Source organism: Cucurbita maxima, unplaced genomic scaffold (assembly GCF_002738345.1).
Source record: "Cucurbita maxima cultivar Rimu unplaced genomic scaffold, Cmax_1.0 Cma_Scf00004, whole genome shotgun sequence".
Taxonomy (NCBI): Eukaryota; Viridiplantae; Streptophyta; class Magnoliopsida; order Cucurbitales; family Cucurbitaceae; genus Cucurbita; species Cucurbita maxima.
In genome coordinates this window covers 6,378,835-6,401,660 of record NW_019272020.1, presented here as the reverse complement: position 1 = coordinate 6,401,660, position 22,826 = coordinate 6,378,835, and the positions used below count along the sequence as shown (strand labels likewise).

General features: G+C 37.9%; 2 protein-coding genes across 4 annotated transcripts; one reads left to right on the top strand and one right to left on the bottom strand.

The window, feature by feature from the left end:
• Positions 1-4,768: 4,768 nt before the first annotated feature.
• LOC111477859 (auxilin-related protein 2-like) lies at positions 4,769-13,125 on the top strand. The gene is made up of 8 exons (XM_023121797.1): positions 4,769-5,663; positions 9,226-10,942; positions 11,029-11,164; positions 11,245-11,342; positions 11,457-11,522; positions 12,221-12,310; positions 12,410-12,586; positions 12,664-13,125. The coding sequence occupies exons 1-8, from the start codon at positions 5,032-5,034 to the stop codon at positions 12,700-12,702; spliced, it is 2,955 nt and encodes a 984-aa protein (XP_022977565.1). The 5' UTR covers positions 4,769-5,031; the 3' UTR covers positions 12,703-13,125.
• A 1,688-nt stretch (positions 13,126-14,813) lies between these two features.
• On the bottom strand, positions 14,814-22,307 carry LOC111478052 (RNA polymerase II transcriptional coactivator KIWI-like). Of its 3 annotated transcripts, XR_002717393.1 has the most exons (5): positions 22,099-22,305; positions 21,919-22,024; positions 15,472-15,494; positions 15,168-15,361; positions 14,814-14,950 (listed from the first exon to the last, which is right to left on the bottom strand). XR_002717393.1 is itself a non-coding variant. In XM_023122130.1 (4 exons), the coding sequence occupies exons 1-4, from the start codon at positions 22,213-22,215 to the stop codon at positions 15,293-15,295; spliced, it is 315 nt and encodes a 104-aa protein (XP_022977898.1). In that variant the 5' UTR covers positions 22,216-22,305; the 3' UTR covers positions 15,053-15,292. The 3 variants fall into 3 exon arrangements, 2 of the variants coding, with proteins under 2 accessions (XP_022977898.1, XP_022977899.1); XM_023122130.1 differs by lacking the exon at positions 14,814-14,950 and having other exon boundaries at positions 15,053-15,361; XM_023122131.1 differs by lacking the exons at positions 14,814-14,950; positions 15,472-15,494 and having other exon boundaries at positions 15,053-15,361; positions 22,099-22,307.
• Between the last annotated feature and the right edge of the window lie 519 nt (positions 22,308-22,826).

Genomic DNA, 22,826 nt, shown 5'->3' with positions numbered 1-22,826 from the left:
CTCGAGTGTACATTTTATTTAGCATATCTGATGTTTTAGCTAAAAAACACGATGTTATGGGTACTATTAAAGAGATTATGGAATCTCTGAAAGGGATGTTTGGACAATCGTCCTTCTCCCTTAGACATGACTCCATAAAATACGTTTACAACTGCCGTATGAAAGAAGGGACCTCTGTTAGAGGACATATCTTGGACATGATGGTTCATTTCAATATGACAGATGTAAATGGAGTTGTCATTGATGAGAAGAGTCAAGTCAGTTTTATCATGGAGTCTCTTCCAAAGAGTTTCCTACAGTTTTGCACGCGATGATGAACAAGATAGAATATAACTTAACTACTCTTCTCAATGAGCTACAGACTTATCAGTCCCTCCTGATAAACAAGGGACAAGCAGGAGAAGAAAATGTTGGTCTCTAAGAAATTACTAGTAAGATCATCCTCCAAAAATAAGTTTGGTTCTTCAACTTCTAAAAATGTTTCGATGAAGAAGAAGGGTAAGGGGAAAGATAAGATTCCTACTGACCGCAAACGCAAGGTTCAAAATGAAGATAAAGAAAAATATTTCCATTGCAATGAAAACGGACACTGGAAAAGAAATTGCCCAAAATGTTTCAAATTTTTTTTCGATTCGTTACACTATCTACCCCTAAATTAACTTTTGTCCTCGAAAGTCTCAAACTCCTAGATTAATTTGGGGTATTTTTCCTTTATTTCTTTCTCTCGTTCCCACGTGGCTTCCTCGGTTTGGTGGTTCCGCCACAGTACTTTGACAAAACCTATACTTCTATTATGTAATACTTTCACGTCCCGAGCTAGGATCTTAATTAATTTTTCTTGGTAACTTAAATCTTTCTTGATGTCGAGGGGCTTGTAGTCTATTACGTGCGTAGGGTCCGTAACATACTTCCTCAACATGGATTCATGAAAAACATCGTATACGCTCGAGAGTGGGGGTGGTAAGGCTAACTTGTACGCTATTGGGCCTATTCGTTCTAAGATCTCGAAGGGTCCGATGAAACGGGGGCTTAGCTTGCCCTTATGTCCAAACCTTAAGGTGCCCTTCATATGAGCTACCTTTAGGAACACCAGATCCCCTCCTTCGAACTCCAATTTTCTACGCCTTATGTCTACGTAGCTCTTTTGCCTACTTTGTGCGGTGCACATCCATGCTTTAATTTTCTATATAGCCTCGTTTGTGATGCGGACTAACTCGAGTCCTACTAATTCTCATTCTCCTACTTCGTCCCAACATAACGGGGATCTACACTATTTTTCATATAATGCTTCAAATGGCGTCATCCCAATTGTTGCTTGGAAACTGTTGTTATACGAGAATTCCATTAGGTGTAATTTGGTGTCCCAACTTCCCGTGAAATCCGTAACACATGCTCAAAGCATGTCTTCTAAGATTTAGTTCAACCGTTTCATTTGACCATCAGTCTGTGGGTGGAAGACAGTGCTAAAGTCGAGGTAGGTACCCAACGCTTTTTGGAGTCCTCACCAAAAGGCCGATGTAAAACGTGGGTCTCAGTCTGACACTATTGATACGGGGACTCCATGCAACCTCACAGTTTCTTTCACATACAGTTGAGCCCAATTGTCTACTATATATGTTGCCTTACTCGGTAGGAAGTGTGCCAACTTTGTCAGTCGGTCGACAAGTACCCAAATCAGTATATAGCCTTTCAGCATTTTGGGTAAACCCATTATGAAATTCATAGCGATATTCTCCCACTTCCACTCCGGTATACTTAGAGGTTGTAGTAGTCCCTTCGTTTTCGGCTTTTACTTGTTAGCACACTAAACATTTACTCACATACTCCGCGATATCTTTTTTCATACTTCGTCAATAGAAGTGTTGTTTCAAGTCTTGGTACATCTTCGTACAACCTGGGTGTATCGAGAAGGGTGAGTTATGTGCCTCGATAATATTTTGTTCTTTATTTTGCGCATAGCTGGAACACATAAACATCCTTAACATAGCAGCACATCATCTGGTGACTTTGAAAAATTGTCTATGGGCTCGCGGTTAATTTGTTTCAGTATTTTATTTAGGTTAGGGTCCTCTCGTTGTGATCTATAATCCTTTGTCTGAGTATGGGTTGCACCATGAGTAGAGCTATTTGAGCTATAACCTCCTTAGTTACCACTGTTATGTCAGCTCGTTCAAAATCTGCTCGCACTCGTGACTCAATTGTGATGAGAGCCGACGAGTGTACCATTTTTCGACTTAGTGCATCGACAACCACGTTTTCCTTTTCAAGGGTGGTACTGGATATCTATATCGTAGTCTTTTACCAGTTTTAACCACCTTCGTTGTCTCATGTTTAGTTCTTTCTGCGTGAAGAAGTATTTTAAACTTTTATGGTCCGTGTAAATTTGGGTCTTTTCGTCATATAGGTAGTGTCGCCAAATTTTAATGCGAACACTACCATCGTTAATTCTAGGCCATATGTAGGATAGTTTTTCTCATATTCTTTTAGTTGGGCGTGATGCGTATGCCACCACCTTGTCGTGTTGCATCAATACACAATCTAGTTCTTTTTTGGATGTGTCATGGTATATCATGTATCCCGCTGAGCTTTCTAGGACCGTGAGTACTGGAGCAGACACTAGTCTTTGTTTTAGATCTTGAAATTGGCCTCATAGGCATCGTCCCATGAAAAAGGTACGTTCTTTTTTGTCAGATGTGTAAGAGGCGAGGGATTTCTAGCGAAGTCTTGGACAAATCTTCAATAGTAGCCTATCAACCCTAAGAAAATACGTACCTCGGTGACCATAGTTGGGAGTTCCCATTTCGTGACAGCTTCTATCTTAGTGGGGTCTACTATTAGACACTACGTGTCTTAAGAATGAAACTTTTCATAGCCAAAATTCACATTTGGAAAATTTGGCATACAACTTGTTTTCCCTCAAGATGGTTGCACATGCGCATCGAACCGTCTTTCTTTTTAACAAACAACACTGGCGCACCCCAAGGGGATGGATATGCTAGGTTGAATGAAACTTTTTTCTAATAGGTCATGTAGTTGTAGTTTAAGTTCTTTTAATTCCGCTCGGACCATGGGGTATGGTGCTTTGGAGATGGGTCTCATTCCTAGTTCAAGTTCTATCTCAAAGTCTACCGCTCATGAATGAGGGACTCTTGGCAGGTCCTTCAGGAAGACATCTAGAAATTCGTTTACAACGGGTACCACATCCATTGTTTTCTCTTTTCCCTTTGTGTCATGGCACAGGCTAGTATAGCCTAGCCCCCTTGTAGTACCAAGCGTTTGACTTTCATCATCGATATTCTTTTTGGGGTGACTCCCGTGCAAGTTCCTTTGAATTTAAAGTTAGGTCTGTTTGGTAGCGTAAATGTTACTTTATTTTTCCTATGACAGTCTATGCTAGTATAGTTTTTGGCTAGCCAATCCATTCCTAATATGACGATAAAATCTGTCATATCTATTACTTTCAGGTTTACATGGATGGTTCGTCCAGCTAGTACTATTTGTCCGTCTTTTACCATATTTTCAGTAACTAGGCCTACCCCCGCTGAGGTACCCACAGACAACACATGCAATAAGAGTTCTACTGTGAACCTTGCTTGACTAACAAAAGACATAGGAACAAAAGAATATGTAGAGCTAGAGTCAAACAATGTTAATGCAAAGTGTCCTAATATAGAAAGCGTACCAATCACCACGATGCCAGACGTTCTTGCATCCTTACTGGTCGTTGCATATGACCTGGTCTGTGCGCAGGTTTGCATGGGGTGTTCGCCACTGCCCAGGCCTTTAGGTGGTCCCCTGGGGACCTGCGTCCTTTCTAGTGCAGTATTTGGCCATGTGACCTACACGACCGCACCTGAAGCATACCTCAGAGCCTGCCATACGTTTGCCCCAGTGTTGTTTCCCATAGTTGCGACATAAAGGCTTTTCACGTCCCTGTCCCCTATCTATATCCCCGGGGTTTCTGCCACTAGCGATGGAGTAGGTCACCTATCATGATAACGGGGTTTCCTGGCTAGCTTTGTATAATTCGTCTGCCTGGATTCATATGGGCGTTTCTTTCCCATGACGACCGTCGGTTTTGGGTTTTTTCTCTTTTGGAGGTTAACCCAAAGACCTATGAGGAGGCATTAAAAGAACGACCAAAGTCTTGGAAGAATCTGCAGAAGAGAAAAACCCAGAACTGACGCCCGTCGTAGGAAAGAAACGCCCATACGAAACCTAGCAGACACGTTTTAAAAACCTTGAGAGGAAGGTCGAAAGGGAAAACCCAAAGAGGACAATATTTGCTAGTGGTGGGCTTAAGCGTTACATTTTCAGTAAACATTTTTGGGCTATTAGGATTGTTAGGACTAAAGTTGTCGTAGTAGAATCCATTGCCTGTATTAATGATAGGTTGTGGGGTATCACTTTGTTGGCATATGATCGATGGAATGCCAATATCAAGAGATTCGGCCATTTGAGCGCACCAATTGATCCAATCCAACTCACGATCCTTCTTAATAAAAAGCCTATAACATTAAATTACTTGTTTCTTTTCTTTTATTACTACACTCTAAACATAAAAAAATTTAATTCATGAAAAAAATTGAAATAAGTTGATTTCTTATAATAAATAGAGCATGATGAAAGAAAATGTACATTCAAATATCCTCTAATCGAACAAGAATTCTTCAATAAAACACTCCTTATCGTATAAAGAAAACATCCTGATCTTGGGTTTGACACAAATGTTCGCAATAAAAAAGGGTAACAATTAAGAAATGGGTTAATTCCACTAATCCCTCTTCGTTGATTCTATTCTACCATCCATTTCTTCTCTCGATCCTCCACCGTATGCCCCCTGCACTTCATTGCAGGAGGTCTCTCTCTCTCTCTCTTCCTCTCTCTCTCCACCCAATTCAGATCTCTTCGTCTCCGTTCCTTCTCTTCTTCGGCGATCCCTTTTCCCTCTCCCAATTTTTACTTTTCTTCTCTCTGTATCATTGTTTTTTGTTTCTCAATCACTTTGTATTTGTATTTTAACTCATCGTCATGAACGACTTTGAGGGTCTTCTAGCTACCAATTATGGATTCAAGCCCCAAGGTAAAGCCGCCCCAATGGCTGCTTCAAAGGGTACTTCCAATATCAACAACCCCACAAGCTCCCCGAATTTCGACCTTGGATCTCGTGCCTCCTTCCGATCCACTAAGACCTCCAATTCCCAATCTGGGTCTCTCGCCGATGACCATGATTCGCTTAATCGATCCATGAGTGCCCATGAGAATCGCGAATTCGGTGGTCTCGATGATCTGCTTGGGGAGTCGTCCAGATTCTCCAGAAAATCGGAGAGTCGTGCTGGTGATTCCGATGTTAATTTCGACTCTCTGTTTAATGGGGCTGGTAATTCTGGTCAACCGGTGGCTTCGAACTTACCGGTTTATGATAAACCCGTGTATGATGATGATATCTTTGATGGCATTCCGGGCTTGAAAAACTCGTCTAAAGTTCAGTATGATGATGTGTTTTCATCAATGTCTTCGCCGCCTAAAGCAGATTCAGCATTCGATGATCTTCTTGGGGGATTTAACAAATCGGGAGGTGTATCGAAGCGTAAGGATAAAGAGATTCCTGCTTTTGATGATTTGATACCTGGGTTTAGAGGCAGCAGCTCCCCTGGTGACAGGTATAACATGATGATGGTGTGCAATCTTCAAATGGGCTTCTGTAGTTTAGTTAAGCTTCGTAATTGTTTACTGATCAATTTGTGTTTGGATTGCTTTCTTTCATGCTTATTGTTTAAACTTTTGATGTTAAATTGTGCAGTTCGGTTGCTTTTCTTGAACTGATGTTTCATTGCAGCAATCATTGTATTCAGCATTTATGTTTGGATTTATAGACATGGCACTTTAGAATGAATTGTTGCTGTTGCCTGGGTTTATGGGGCTGCTTTGTAGCTAATACATGGAGTTATTTGTAAGAATCTTTGCTAGTCAATCCTCTCGAGTACTATCCCTAAATTTTAATATGCGAAACGTTTCATTGAAAAAGACTATGCCGTTGCCTGGTTTTCCATTGGAAAATGATACTCACAATCTGGATTCCTAATCCCTGTTATTGAGAGAGTCTCTAAAAGGTTAGATAAATGAAAATGATGCTATCGTTTCCAGTGAGGGAGATTTAGCCTTGCGGACTCTTGTTTTGTCAAGTTTGTCTACCTAATTTTTGTTCTTGTTCAAACTCCCTTCCAAGTTCCTAACCTCTCGAAAGGTAAAATGGGGTTTATGGTCTTACATTTACTCTTGTTCATCTATTTAACCAAGAAAAATTTGGTGTCTAATTACAATGGCAGCATTTCTAATAGCAAAGCACCCGGGCTTGATTTATGACGAACCAAAGTTGAACTCAAGTTCATTAAATGAAGTTGAGTTGTATTAAAGTGAATTCTAGTTGCATTGTAGGAATTTAAGCTGCATTAAATGAACATAAGTGTATCTCAATGTTCATTTAGTACAAGTCCAAGTCAAGTATCCATCAATGAGATCACCTTTGCAACTACATCAAGTGGAGCTTCATTTATACACGAGAGATTGGAAAGGCTTTCAAGGCTGATCAATGGGCTTTAATCTCGGATTTCTTGCTTAGTTTCTTGTAATTTTAGTTTTAAATCCTTCATCTATGTTTTTTAGGTAGGTTATTCGAAGTTAGCATTGTTATAACATTCATGTAGGTAGGTTACATGCACGCTATGTATAGCTTAGCTAATTCCTTTGTAGATGGGAGACTTGGAAAATGCAATAAAAGAGACTTTGTGCTTTCTTTTACGTAAAACTAAATTTCTTTGCAATTTTATGTAGTTTAGGTTGCATGATTAGAATTATTGAAATTTGACTTTATCAATTTTTGCTATGGAGTGATTCATATCTCAAACATGGAACAATCTTCTTTCCCTCTTGATATTTGATCTTCAATGGAATTTTGTATTTACATTTCTTGGGTTCTTTTACTGGTTCGATTTTCAAATTCGTTTTAGGGTTTTTGAAGCTGACTTCTATGGATCTTGTTCTCCAATAAGTTCTTTAGCTCCAATCATCAAACTCCTTGAATGCTTTGCAATGCCTTATAAATCTTGTTGGCTTTAGTCCTTGGATAGCCTTAGGATTCATATCACTATTGACCCTCCCTATTAGATAATCACTTAATATTGGGAAAAGAATTAGGCTTGCGTTTCTATTCGGGGCCTTTGCCATTTAAAACTGAAAAGTTTTGGCTTTCCCTTCACAACTTCTCGATTTAGAAGAGAAGATGGCATTATATTTGTGTGGAGGAATAGTCAAGTTGTAAGTTGAAAAGCTCAAAATTTTGAAGCAAGATTTTAAAGGACGGAATATGGAGATTTCTTGACATCTTACTATAAAAAAGCTATAAATTACTAAGTCAATTAATCTCTAATACAAGCTTTTCAATCTTGTAAAGTTAACTAAGAGGTGAATTTTGTCTTTTTGAGGCTTGAGGCAAATGGATCTGTTCTCTCTATTTTTATCTGTTATTGTGATTGATTTCTTTAATAGATTACTGAGGTGTGAGGATTTCTTCTCTTCCAGATGTGACGTTGGGAAGGGTGCATTTTTGGAAGAAAATTGGAGCGACAATAATTCTTTTGAAACTTTGTGTAGTGCCCTAGGCCAATCGTTCAAATTTTCAATTTTGCACTTGACAGTCCTAACATTCTTCTGCATCTCCTCGGGCTTAGATGTGCCTTATACCTTACACGAGTTACTTATGACAGTGAAGACTATCCCTATAGACCAACGTAGATCTTTTAGCATACTCTATCCTCATTGACGTGATGGTTAGAAATTTTTTTCATGAAGTCATCCAATATAGGATTGTTTTGAGCTCGGAATGCTTAGCTTTGAAGTTCCTATGAACATTTTGAGTAGGAGAGTTGTGGAGGACCTTGATCATATTCTTTGGGGTTATGAAGTTTGAAACTTATTTTTAGGAGTTTGTGTGGGATTGACTAGACATAGAGATTGTATAGAAATGTTAAAGGAGTTCCTACTCCTTACTGGAAAGGAAGACTTTTGTGTTTGGGGTGCATGTCGTTATAGGAGGCTTTGGGGAGAAAGAAGCAATATGGTTTGTAGAGGATTTGAGAGGCCTATTGGTGAGGTATGGTATATTGTATTGATGACTTTTGTGTCTGTGAGCGTCTGTAACTAAGCGTTTTTATAATTATCTATTAGGTCTTATTTTGTTCGATTGAAGGTCATTTTTGTAGGTTGTCTCCTTTTTCTTTTTTGTGGCTTTCCTTTCTTGTATTTCCTTGTTTTCTTTTATTATTTCTCAATGAAAGTTTAGTTATTAAAAAAGTAAAATAAAATAAAACACTGAAGTTTCTATGGGCCACCAGAAAGGATCTACCTTCTTCGGATAGATAGTAACTATCAACTTTTTAAGCGTTTCTTAACCATGCTTGCATGGCCATAGGATCCCCTAATTTAGATGTGATGTCAACTCATTTACGTACCTCTCTTGTTGCATGTCACATGTCCACCCACTTTTGCCTTGATTGATCTCGACTTCATCATACTAGGAGAGATTCCTTTCAAATGCCATCAGTAACACATTAGAGGCTATGCAAGCATGGTTAACAAAAGTTTAAAAGAATTGTTAGTTATATAATAAACGATGCACCTTCAATCATGTTCAGTGACCTAATCGTTTGATATTGTAGCAATTTTAACTCTTAGGAAAATTTTCTAAACAACATGTTACTGAGGGAAATCATGTTGAAAGGACCCATTTTGGTACGTAGGACTGTCTTCATTCTCACAAGTAGCTGAGGACAAGTAGATGGTGCATCGAGGTCGGGAAGGATCTTGGAAAATGAAGGCCATCTGAATCTTGGGTTTGGATCAATCGAATTTGTTCCTAGGATTTTTTATCTAGTATCTATCAACAAGGAGGCTTTGTGTTGCAGTTTTCTGTTGAGAGGACAAAACTCAAAATTGCTTGTTTGTCCATTTCCGTTTGACTTGAAAATTGCAGTGGCTCATTAATGGCAGTGTTTCTTGGTGTGCTCAAAAGGAGTCGGTTCGAAAGTCTTAAGCGTATAAAATCCATGAACTTATTGACTTTAAAAAATGTATATTTTAATAAATGCGTCCTTGTCATGTTAGTGTCCTAGATTTTAATAAACGCATCCTTATCTTTTAAAAATCTTCCTGTAATATTACTTTCAGGTCAAACTCAGGAGGCAGCTGGTCATCAGAGCCAAGTTCAGTTAAAAGTAAAACGTCCTCCATGCCAATGGAAAACCCGTTTGGCGTGTCAAGGGAGCGTGATGATCCACACCATGAAGAAGCTAGTGACGTCAGTAATTTTAAAAGCCCAAAATTTGATGGTTACCCTTCCTCTGGTGCGAACAATAAAGCTGTTGATGATATGGACCCATTTGCTAGCCTTGGTAAATCTGTCCCTGCATTTTCATCAGAAGGGAATAATAGAGGTAAGGCTAGGAGTCCTCCTAAGGTAGATGGAAGTTCTGCTGGGCCTCAGAATAATAAGAGTAAAGATACTATGGAGAAACTATCTGGAAAAACTTCTGGACAACCTTTGAAGAAGGAGGTGTCGGCTAAGAATGACAGACAATTTGATGAGCCGGTGTTCGACATTCCTACAGTTCCAACTAGTTTTCATAAATTTGTTCCTCAATCAACATCTCCTCCAGCTCCGAAAGATGAAAACATGATGGGCGATACGTCTAGATTTGAAGATCGTGTTGAATCAGATGAAATATGGCTCACTGTATCAGAGATTCCTCTTTTTACACAACCCACTGTTTCTCCGCCCCCTTCAAGACCGCCACCTCCTATACCGCAGCAGGTTCCAAAAGAAGGAACGAGTCCGTATGGGTCTCGAAGTTCAAAGATGAATGCTAATGACTTTTCTTCAGTTCCCAATTCTACACATCATTATCAGATTCCTAAATCTGCTTCTGCCTCAACGAGAGATCAAGTATCTTCGGTGGATGAACTCGAGGAATTTGCCATGGGACGGAATCAGAGTAATGCTGATGATCTAGTAAATGGTCTTTCTAATGAAGAAGCAGAGATGAACTCTGCTGCTGCAGCCATGAAGGAGGCAATGGATAGAGCAGAGGCTAAGTTTAAGCATGCCAAGGAAGTGAGGGAAAGAGAGAGTACAAGAACTTCTAAAAGTAAAGAATCTGTATATTGGGATAGAGATGAGAAAGCCATGCGAAATAATAGAGTTGAAGATGAGGAGAGCATGGATCATGAACGGTTCCAACGAGAAAGGGAAAGGGAAGAGAAGGAGAAACGGAGAGCTGAACGAGAGAAAGAAAGAGCGAGGGAGCTTGAGAGGGAAAGAGAGGAGAAAGAGAAAGAACAAAGAAGGTTAGAAAAGGAAAGGGAAAGAGCTAGGGAGCTTGAGATGGAAAGGATAAAAGCCAGACAGGCTGTTGAAAGGGCCACAAGGGAAGCACGTGAGAGGGCAGCTACTGAAGCTCGCTTAAAAGCTGAAAGGGTTGCTGTTGAAAAGGTAAACGCGGAGGCTCGAGGACGTGCTGAAAGGGTTGCAGTTCAAAGAGTTCAAGCTGAGGCCCGTGAAAGGGCTGCAGGAGAGGCCCGAGAAAGAGCGGAAAGGGCTGCAGCAGAAGCACGGGAAAGAGTAGAAAAGGCAGCTGCAGAAGCAAAAGAGAAGGAAGCACGAGAGAGAGCTTCTGTTGCAAGGGCAGAAGCTGAAGCACGGAGCAGGGCAGAACGAGCTGCCGTGGAAAGAGTTGCTGCAGAGGCTCGAGAAAGGGCTGCTGCAGATGCTCGAGAGAGGGCTGCAGCAGCAGCCAGGGCAAGCCAACAGAAGAACGAAAACGACCTTGAGTCATTTTTCAGCATGGGTAGAGCCAGTAGTGCACCTAGGCCCAGGGCCAACCCTATGGTGAGGACTTAAGTTCGTAAATCTTGTAACCCGGTCCCCTTTGCTTTCTTTTCAATCTCTGGTTTCTCATCAAGGACTGTTTTCAGGACAACTTCTTTGATTCCCAATCACCAAGTAGACCAGAGCCGCAGACAACTAAACAGCCTTCTACCACTTCATCAAGTATGAGGAAAGCATCTTCAACCACTAATATTGTTGATGATCTTTCATCTATCTTTGGAGGTACTTTTACATCTTAATGCACTTCAATAGAAGTTGGACTTCGTCACGAATGTTGACTTTAACTATTTATTTTGGAAAAGGTCCTCCATCTTCTGGAGAATTCCAGGAAGTCGATGGGGAGAGCGAGGAAAGACGAAGAGCCAGATTGGAACGCCACCAGAGGGTACAAACGCGTGCGGTAAGCTTCTATGTTCTGTTTAAATATGCATTACAAAACATATTGATGCAGAGAATAGAGATACAATGTGCACTGCTTTTATGAGGCTTTTGAACTTTGTGTGCATTGTTTCAGGCAAAAGCTCTGGCTGAGAAAAATGAGCGAGATCTTCAAATGCAAAGGGAACAAGCCGAGAGACATGTGAGTGCATTTTCTTGACACATGTTGCCTTTGTTTCTAATTGTAACGAACTAGGTCCACCGCTAGCAGATATTGTCCTCTTTGGGTTTTCTCTTTCGGACTTCCCCTCAAGTTTTTTAAAATGCGTCGGCTAGGGAAAGGTTTCCACACCCTTATAAAGGGTGTTTCATTCTCCTCCCCAACCGATGTGGGATTTCATAATCTACCCCCCTTTAGGGTCCAACATCCTTGCTAACACTCGTTTCTTTCTCCAATCAACGTGGGACCTTTACCAAATCCACCCTCCTTCGGGGCCCAGCGTCCTTACTGGCACACCTCCTCGTGTCTACCCCCTTTGAGGAACAACGTCCTCGCTGACACATTGCTCGGTGTCTGGCTCTGATACCATTTGTAACAGCCCAGGCCCACCGCTAGCAGATATTGTCCAAATTTCACCACCATTTTAGGAAGGTTGGTTTTAACAAATATTCTCATGGTATAAGAGTCCTTTCGGTTTAGCAACTCCGATCATTTATTTTCATGGCTTTTGAATCCTCTACTCATCTTCTTCTCCACCACCACCGACGGCTTTGACGCCGCGGGGGCAGTCTTCATGGCTGCCGCAAGTGGAGCCGATTGATTACTCTTCGACTCCACCCTTTACCATACTCTGTACATACAATCTCACCTTCTCCAACACAATCGATTTTCCCGTGCAGAGAATTGCTGAAACACTGGATGCTGAGATCAAGCGTTGGGCTGCAGGGAAGGAGGGCAATTTACGTGCTCTTTTATCAACTTTGCAATACGTAAGTGTTGTGAATTTACTAGCTAAACAATCTTGCGAGCAAGTGTTGTATGTTGTCATGGGCTGAGTAGTTTGTTTCACTGTTAAATGATATAATTAGGTGCTCTGGCCTGAGTGTGGGTGGCAGCCAGTTTCTTTGACTGAGATGGTTATTCCAAATTCAGTCAAGAAAGTATATAGGAAAGCCACGCTATGCATTCACCCTGATAAGGTGCAGCAAAAAGGTGCCACTCTTCAGCAAAAGTATGTTGCTGAGAAGGTGTTTGACATTCTAAAGGTAAGAATATTTCCGGTTTGTTATCGATATTATACGAGCACTTGCGCTCGTTAAGTGTTTCTATCTCGTGACAACAGGAAGCGTGGAATAAATTTAACTCGGAGGAACTTTTCTAAGTTCAATGGATGATTTTTCGAAGACGAAACGGGAGAATGAATGTTTGGTTCAGAGGGCCACGCAACCGATAAAGACGTGGCTTCGCAATTTGGTGGACGAGATGACATCCAAACTGGTAATATGATTTCATTGTTTCTCATTCTTTTTCTGCTCATCCTTTTTTTGTTATTCTGTATAATTGATGATTTTCCTCAAGTCTATAAAAGAAAGAAAGATCAGTGTATGAATGAATGGTAAATGATGGGGAGAGTTAGATATAAAGTAGAAATATGATGAAGTTGTGTGGTTTTTGCTTATCTATATTCGTTTCTTCGCCAATTCTTGCTTGTGATGTGTACAAACTGGGTGAATATATGTAGAAGTATTTATAATCTTACATTAACTTCTTTGCCATTATATTAGTAACATGAAATTTTTCAATGGATTTTTTCTTTTTCTTGCATTGTCTTCAATGCATTTGTTGTTCTATGTTTTTCGAGTATATGTAAGCGAAAATACATTAGCGTTCGGCGATCCCAGCTCAACATTGTGAATGAGATTAACTTGGAACTGATAGGCTACAATTTCTACCGATTTTTGTTGAGATTTTTTATCTTAAAAACTCGATCCTTGTATTGAAGATCTTTCTTTTAACGAGAGTTTCAACCACCTGAATTTAGTGGTATTACGTTTCTTCTCTCTTTTCTATTCTTTTTTGAGGTATAATCTTGATTTTCCTGGAAAGTATTCGGTTGTCGCTGCCCTAAAATTCATTGTTATAATGTTACGCTATACTTTAAGAGAAATGGATTTAACATTTTGTCTCTAATTAATGTTAATTTTATTTAGTCGTTATTGTAAATACCTTTTGTCCCTATCAGATGTATCAATCTACACAAGCCTCCGGCTCTTCCACCCCATAGTCTAAGTCATGTTGCGTCCCGTTTCTCTTAAAAGAAAATTAAAAATTATTTTTGTGAGTAAATAGTTTACCCGTTAAGTATCTAACTTGTTATTAACAAGTTATGTCAATTATCTTTACAATGTATTTAAGTTTTATCAGTAATGGTCCATCTAAAGGTTTCGGTCAGATTGGGTCATCAACACTAACGAAATCATGGTTTCCTGCAAAATGTTAACTTCTATAATTCATAGAATAAAACATCTTGAGTGAAGCAAAGAGCGGTTCAGTCAGAAATAACTACCCCGCATTCAATCCAATAAACAAGTACATTAGCAAGATAAATTTCTTCCTCTTTCAGTATTAAAGAGTGCAATCAGGGCTAAAACACATACCTATAGAGAGGAGCAAAAAAACAGATAAATATTTGAATCGGTTGTGATAATAAACCTTTTATTAATTAAATCATTTTAAAATTTTTGTACACGAAGCACTCCTTAAAGTTTTTCTTTTTTCACCGTTAAGTAATTTTTCTTTTTCCACCGTGGATTAATCAGTCAAAGTAAAAATCTAAAGGACATTTTCTTCAAACCACTCAAAAAATGGAACATTAGCTTCAATTTCTTCTATATAAGAAATCACCAAGCTCTTAGATTAGTTGTTCTTCTTTATAATAAGTTTGAAAAAGGCATTCCTTTTTAAATAATGTGCTTGGGACGTAAACATGTCTTCAATAAAAGTCTTCTCTAGTAACATTGAGTCGATTTCCATAGACAGTGAGTTTTCAGATTGGTATGTGTTAGAGACCTTGAACCATCGTCATATTGCACTGAGGCCTTTACTCGTAAACAGTTAGACCTGTCGATAATAGACTGTGAGATTAAAGTGATTGGTTTAGAATTCAAAAACTCTTTACTCTAATTGAAAACTTTAACCTATTAAATATAAATTTGAAAACTAAAAGATATATTAGATATTTTGTTAAAGTTAAAAAACCTATTTAAATGATATTTAGAAACAAATATGATACAAAGTTGAATGTTTGAGGGCTGAATTTATTGCCCTTACACAATTTAAGTAAATCTTTATTTTATTTTGCCCTTCGTGGGCATGATCTATGTCAATAGGAAGCTACTATTCATGTGGAAGTGGTGACAGCATTGAATGGTGCATCCCTTCGTATCATGTTACATTTTTAGCTATGTTCTATTTTTATATTCATTTATCTCGAACCATGACATCATGTCAAGGCTCCATGTTCTTCTTCGATCTTGGCATATAGTTTGGGAAGCTTGCTACCCAATTGTCATAAAGAGAGAGATGAGCTCCTCCAGATCGTATTGGCTTACTCCAAGATGATATGTAACCTAGGAGAGGGATCGGTACGAAGTCGAGTTTTGGCCATTTAGAAACTTCTTTTGCTTGGAACATGGTGCAATATCTAACCCAGGAGAAGATTCTCTATTTGATGCTCAAAATATCAATTTGATACTAATTGAGAATTGTAGTAGTCAGTTATGCCATACTATAATTCAAAATGTCAATCCAGTGATCCAGTTTATACAAATACAACTGCAAATATACCTGCTCTCTGGTCTTCATTTCCACCAAGCCCATTGGCTGTACAAAAGGCATACTTTCGTTGTCATAAAGCAAAACAACCCTACGGAGCAATACATTTGCTACTAATATCAACCAAAGATGCCTCACTAATCACCTAACGAATTTTCATCAACAGCCTTGTCAATTTCATCTACATGATTACGGAGAACATTCCACTGCAGAAAGACAACCATTGTAAAAAGTAGAAAGATGATTAAACTTCTCTAAAAGAACAAAGAAACACAAAAAGATATTGAAGCTTAAGAAAATAAAAATAAGTGCATACCTGATCCAAGGATAGCGAGATGCCTGGAAACAGAAAGAAAATCAAACGGCATACTCAACTTCTACATTTGCAGTATTATATGCAACCCACTCATATAATTATATCGTCTATGGTAAGTTAATATTTATAAAAAAGAAAAGATCAAGAGCGTCAAATATTCCATTGTGAGTTAAAACAATGATAGACAACTTGGAACGAAAATCATGACTAATTTGTCAATGCAAGTTTATTGTTAGCAACATTTTTTAAAATGCGAAGGCCAACTTTTTGTGGGTTCTTTTTCTTTTTTCTCTCCCAAAGAAAATCCTGATTAATCATTCAAAAAAAAAAAAAGAAAGAAATAGTCAATTTTCATCGAGAACAAATGATACAAAGACAATAAACGAAAAAAAAAAAAAAACTAATACAAATGGGCCCAAGAACAATAGACTAACTACAAAGCTACCAAAGAAAAGCTCAAATTTAAAAGACTGAGAGAATAAAAACTAAAGTCCTTAGCCACACAAGTTCAAACAGAGGGATTGAACAAATAAACAAGTACCCTACCGAAACTCTAAATGCCTTTCCCATGACCCTCTAATAGCATATATTTCCTCTCCACCAAACAAACTAGCCATCAGGGATTAATTCCCCCATTTGTACTTACTTGGAGAGATATTTAAAATAGAGGCATATCAGAGGTTTTATTGCATAGTTTTTCATTTGGAGAAACGCTCTTCTGTTCAAATTTACTTCAGCTTATAACGTGAGATCCAAAATATTCAGTGTTTTACTATCTTATTTTATGTTAAGCTTGGCTACATATGCAACTTCATATATTTATATATGACTACACAATATAGCATTCATAGTGTTGCAATCCGAAAGGGTGCAAGCATTAGAACTGAGATTGTTAAAATGCATCAAGGGATGGACAAGAAGTTGTGTAGTCCTACCTGTACATAAGCAGACCTTTTTTTTGAACTAGTACCAATATATTTAAAACGTTTCCATGACAGCCCAGAAATAAATGGTAGTAGTAATAAATCCCTTTTGGAGTGTAAAAAAGGGTTATGAAGATTGAACCACTGCAAATCAAAATTTGAAGCCTCGGTTTCAAAAGCTTTTAAAACAAGAAAGTCAGATTTCAACCCATCCAAATCAGAAGTCTCTTTTGCAATAACTTTTCAACCAAAAAAATCGAACTTCTATCCTCCACAATTGATTTCTCCTGCACTGAAACCATCCTATCACTCTTCGCTAGATATATTCTCACTTTCACTATTGGCCCAACTATCTTTCTCCTTCTCCTTCGTTCATATGGTTCTCTTTCTCTTATGCTAAGTCTGCCTCTAAATTTTCTCTTCTACGCTATATCCTTGTCTGAAAGATTTGGGTGATAGTAATCATAGTATGGCAGAAGACACCATATTTGTTCTTTATTTTCCAATAACAAACGAGTTCTCTGCTAAGTATGCTTCTGCTACATCTCAGCATGTCCAAATTTAAAAATAAAAAATTAGTTTGCACCTTTTGAGCTTTTTGAAATACTATTGTCAGCCCTCCGAAAGTTCATACATCTAGTAAGGAGGACAAAAAGCGACAGTTGGTGGGGGGTGGTGTCTGAAAGTTGAGAAGGGGTGAGTAGTGTAGGAAATTGGTTAGGAGATTAGTCTGAGGAGAAATAGTCTCTTGGGAGAGTTTACCAAAACTCTCAAATTGGCTGGGAGTTCTACCTTGTATCTTGATGCTATATATATATATATATATATATATATTCTGTTTATGATGATAAACAAAAAAATTTATTGAAAGAATAGAAGGGCATAGTCCACAAAGAAAGGGGAAACAAGAAACAATCTACAAAAGGGGCTTCAATCCAGTAAAGTATGACCTTGTTATTTTGTGAACTCATCGTTGGTTTCTATTATCAATCAAAGGAAAATAAGGAAGATACCCAACAGTTTGACACACGCCAAGTGTGTGCGAAATACCGAATACTCTACTTAAAACAGAGTTTATATGTTTCCCATATCATTAGAGTTCAGTTTATTTGAACCTAAACAAGTTTATACAACAAGCTAGATTACCTTCACCGGGAAAGTTACTAAACTTCTAAAGTAAAGACACCTTTAACAAGCTTAGAATTCCTTGATGCTATTTTTCCAGGTAGTGGCTTTGGTAAGAGGTAGAGAAGATGCATGGGGGGGGTCTCAATTTTCAAATTTTTGGATACTTTTCAATACCAAGTCTAAAGCCTAGAGGTAAGGTTACGTTTTTTTAAACTTCCCCACAATAATGAAAGGTTAAAAGGAATAAAATCTCCTTTAGAAGCATACAAATATCCCTCTACCAATTAAAATGATAACAAAAGCTGTAAAAACTTTCATACCGGGAAATTTTTGTTTGTTTGTTTTTTTATAAGAGACCAACTTTCTATTATTTATCTCTCTCCAAATGCCCCACAATAAAGTACACACCTCGATTTGGCATAAAGAACATTCTTTCTCCCAAAATGGCGGATGGGGGAGGAACTGTTTGATCATTTCACTAAAATCTTTGTGTCAAGCAAGCTATATGCCAAACACACCAATGAAGTAATTCCACACCATTTGAGTATAATCACAACTTGAAAATAAAGTATCCTAACCTTCCACCGCCCTCTGAAAAAGGATACAACATATAGGCCTTCCCAAAAATGACAACTTCCTCAAAAGCCTATCCAAAGTATTAATTCTTCCATGGATAACCAGCCAAAAAAATAAATAAATAACTTCACCTTTTTTAGAATTTTCACCTTCAAAAGAATCAAAGAAATAGACTCCCTAGATGGAAAAGGGCACAATAATAATGAGAAAAGCATTCAAAAGGGTTAGGGCTCCACAAATGAAATCCTCTTCCGATCTAAGCTCAAACTCTCCGGTTAAAGAAAGGAAAGCCATTACCTCCATTGTTTTCTTGTCAAACAAATGACAAAATGAATTAGAACATCAGTAGAACACCAGTCTTTCATAGCGAATAAATGATAAGACCAGGAAACATGCGGTAGAGGGGTCGATCCATCATCCACCTATTGTCCCTAAAAAATGTATCACTCCTATCACTACCACACTTAATTAAATCAGAAAAAGAAAAGGGCTCGTTAAAAATATCTTTCCAAAGGTTTATGAATGAGCCTTTAACCCCACTCGACGTCCATTAGAAGGAATGAGAGTAATACTAGCTCACGATAATCCTATACCAACGAGAAGTAGACTCAAAAGGGGAAACGCCGTAACCACTTTGCCTATAACCCTATGTTACAAGCCCATAAATTCACTAACTCCAACTCTTCCTGGTGCAAAGGCTTCCTTACGACCTCCCAAATAAGCAGGTGCACTCCTTTACCTTCCTCCAATCCTTCCCATAGAAGGTCCACCATAAGTTTTTCCAAGCTCCTGCACACCAAACATAGGGCTCTAAAGAGCGAGAAAAAACAAATAGATATAACCACTTAAAATCGACCAAATTAGGTCGAGTCTATTTCCTTTCGAGAAAAAAAGTCGAAGCCAATCTCTCTCTCACCTTGTCCTCCATAGGACTCCAAAAGAAAGTATGCCTTGGGTTATTTCGGAGAGGAAGGCACATGCAGATGATGGAAAGTTGTCATTTGCCAGTTTCACACCCCACCAACAGAGCTCACTTACTCACCTTCACTGGATCACCGTTCAAACCTAGAATCTAGCATTTAGCCCTATTGGTTTTAAGACCCGATGTAGCTTGAAAGAAAGCAAGGATGTGGTTCAAAATTAAGAAGACTACGCCTTACCCAAACAAAACAATAGTAGATAGTACCATAGGCAAATTGTAGATGAAAGGATATCCTTATCCTACCCACTTCAAAACCCTTGATATTCTTACCTTCAATACTTTAGGAGACCATTCTGCTCAAAACATCTACAACAAGCAAGAATAAGAAAGGAGATAAAGGGTCCCTTTGCCTAAGGCTTCACGAAGTTGTGATCTTACCATTAGGATTTCCATTAATGAGAATAGAAAATTTTATCGACTTGACACTAACTCCAAATCCAAGATCTCCATTTATAACTAGAATCTTTATTGTCAATATTTTGTCAAGGAAATTCCAATCGACATGGTCACAAGCCTTTTCAAAATCGATCTTATTTAATGCCAACTCATTATCACCTTTTTTTTTTTTAATTTTCCCTTCTTTCCTCATGCTTCTTTAAACATTTATCAAAAGTCCTCCACTTCTATGAACACCAATTCTTCCACTTAATACCCCACTAACACCTCTTCAGCCACCAAAACCCATTGTTACCACTACCAAAAGCGTCCCAAACTTATTACCAACCACCTTCTATAATATATTTCTAGAACTCACCGATTCCAACCCTTCCAAATTCCCTTCTTTAAACTCGTAAGTTTCATTTTTCCATGCAATCCCCTAGGCATATGACTTTTTCTCTAACATCTTTGTCAATTATTATTATTATTATTTTTTTTAGGAGACAATTTCATTGATGATTGAAATTTACAAGAGAGATGTATAATCCATGGTGTTTACAAAAGACCTTCCTAATTTGCAATGAGGGAGGTATAACTATAGGAAGTAAAAATATTAAACAATTAACACCAAGATATAGCTTGGTAAACAACATTGTCAAAAAGTTTTGTGTAGGTTTGTGTCTTGTCTGCAAATATTCTCTGATTTCTTTCTTTCCACAGATTCCAAAAGAAAGTCATGATGAGGTTTTTCCATAATAGGGTTTTGGCGTTCTTGAAAGGGTGGTACGTTAAGGCCATATCCAAAAATTCCTTTACCTCCCTAGGAAATATGAGATGTCATCCGAATATATTGAGAATCGTTGTCCAGAAATTCTGTGTGTATGTGCATTGTATAAACAAGTGACTTTGTGATAAACCATCTTTGTCAATTAAATTAGCCAACTATTTATATTTAAATAAACCATCTTCCTCTTCCAAATCTAGACATTCCACCTTCTCCTTAATCAGCAACTTGTATAAGTAAACTTCAACAACAATAGAATTTTTTATCATTTGAACCCCCATGTTATCTTACATGAATTGTGAAAATATTGTTCGGCCCACCTTCTACTCCTGCTTCACTTGAAGTTTCAACACCAACCATTCAAACAGAATTAAACACCTTGAACTTGGATGCTGCCTCTAAAAATCCTCCAAGGACACTCCTCACTCTACCAACTATTTGAACCACATAATTTCCTTCGTTAGGATATGTGATATCCATTTCAATTGGTGGAAGTCACAATAGTTTTCTTGCAGCCTCCAAGAAAGCAGACATATTCAAAGCTTTTCTCCCGCAATTTTAACATATAGCTTCAACAATCTCTTCTTTCCATAACATCAAAGGTATTTCATGAAGCTTCTTCATTCCCCATGACATGGTATCACTTAATGTCAAGTTTACCATGTTGTTCGCTGATCTACCTTTCAAACTTGAGCAAGAAAGCCCACCTTAATCTTACAAAATTCCTCTAACTCCTCCTTGACTACTCTTCATAGCAAAGGATTGAGCATGTGATTCTTAATGTATAACCTTCCTTTAAGGCTTCCGTAATACTGAATCAATTAGTGTGAAATTGACGTCTGGTCACTACAAAGGTATGTGTCCAGCCAAATTGGGCATACTCAAGTCTCTTCTTCACCATCATTTTTTCTTTTTTTTTTTCCTTTCAAACCCTCTACCCAGCCCTTCAAAATCTATTCTTTCATCCCTATACATACGTTCTTCCTTAAATATTCCCAACAACTATTTTACAAGAACCAGATAAGAAAACTGTCCCCAAATCAAAATTCTTGGTGGATCATAAAAATTGGAACCTCGCTAAATTATGTCATAGCAAAAGTCCAGAGAAAGGTAAATTTTACAAAATTGCCTGTAGACCAACTGAAGTTCATAAGAATATATACGATCATCCAAAAATATTTCCTCTTCACTTTGAACAAACATCTATAATAAAGCCATAAATGCAGTTTTCAAACATCATTACTCAAACCCCTATATCAAATTCTAGAGAGAAAAAATATGGAGTAACGCTTTACAATCTCAATATCTGATGCAAAAAGAATCTCCAACAACTTAAATGGAGCTGAAAAAACTATCGGTTCAGCCCCCAAGTGATCGTGTAGACAGTGAAACACAACAATGAAGCAAGAATAGTTCCCCACATTAGAATTTCATTTCATCACCACATTAGAATTACATTTCACCACCACATTCTCCCTCGACCATCATTAGACAATTCAAAACAAATACCAAGACAAATCTGAAAACGAAGACAACAGAAAACTCAAAGTGAAACATAAACCCTAGAAAAACAGCAAACTTCTAAATCCAAAACGAAAAATCAATTCATCCACTACAAGAAAAACGAAAAACCGGAGAGACAGAGAGAGAAAAAAGAAGACGATGATGAGATGAACCTTTCTTTCCAGGCATCTGCTTTCCATCCTTGACATAAAACTCCCGAATATCCACCACAATCTTTCCTTGCCAGTTCCTCACAATAACCTTACGGTTCTTTGAAATCTGCGGTCAAAAAATAAACCAATAAAGAATTGAAACCAACACTAAAGGCACTAAAAACACAAGGACTGAAAGACCTCGCAGACGACGATTTCATCAGTTTCATCGGAATCTTTCCTGAATGTCTTCTTTGGAGGAGCATCTCCCTCAGATACATGATCTTCGTCGTCTCTTCGCTTTCCTCTTGCAGACATTTCTTCCTCCCTTTTCGCTTTTGGTCTTCTTCTTCTTCTCTTCCCGAGTATGTGTGCTCTTCAATACAGCAAGTGAGCTCGACGGAAAATGGGCGTACCATACAAAAACGTGAAATTAAACCATACAATTTCATCTGTAATAAAAAAAAATAAAAATAAAAATAAAAAACCGTCATTTTCAAATTTCTAACCATTTTCTTGAAAAAAAAAACAATTAAAACTTTTTAAAAAAACAATTTTCAAATATATATATTAGGGGTGTACATGGTCCGAGTTGGATTGGGTTATATTCTTGACCCAACCAAAGTTCAGGTTGAATAAGTAACCCAACTCAACCCTCTATTTTCAAGTTGGGGTGTAAAAAAAAAAAAAAAATTATTTATACCCAATTTATAATTATTCACAAAAAAATATATATATATATAAAAACTAAACTAAAGACAACTGAATACCAATGTATCTCGAGAATTAGCTAAAGTAACAAAAATATGAGAATAGATTGAAATGAAATAAATATATATATATATCAAATAATAAAAAGTATTTTTTAATAAAATATTTATTTTAAATAATTATGATAGGTCAAAATGGAAGAATCGACACTCTTTACA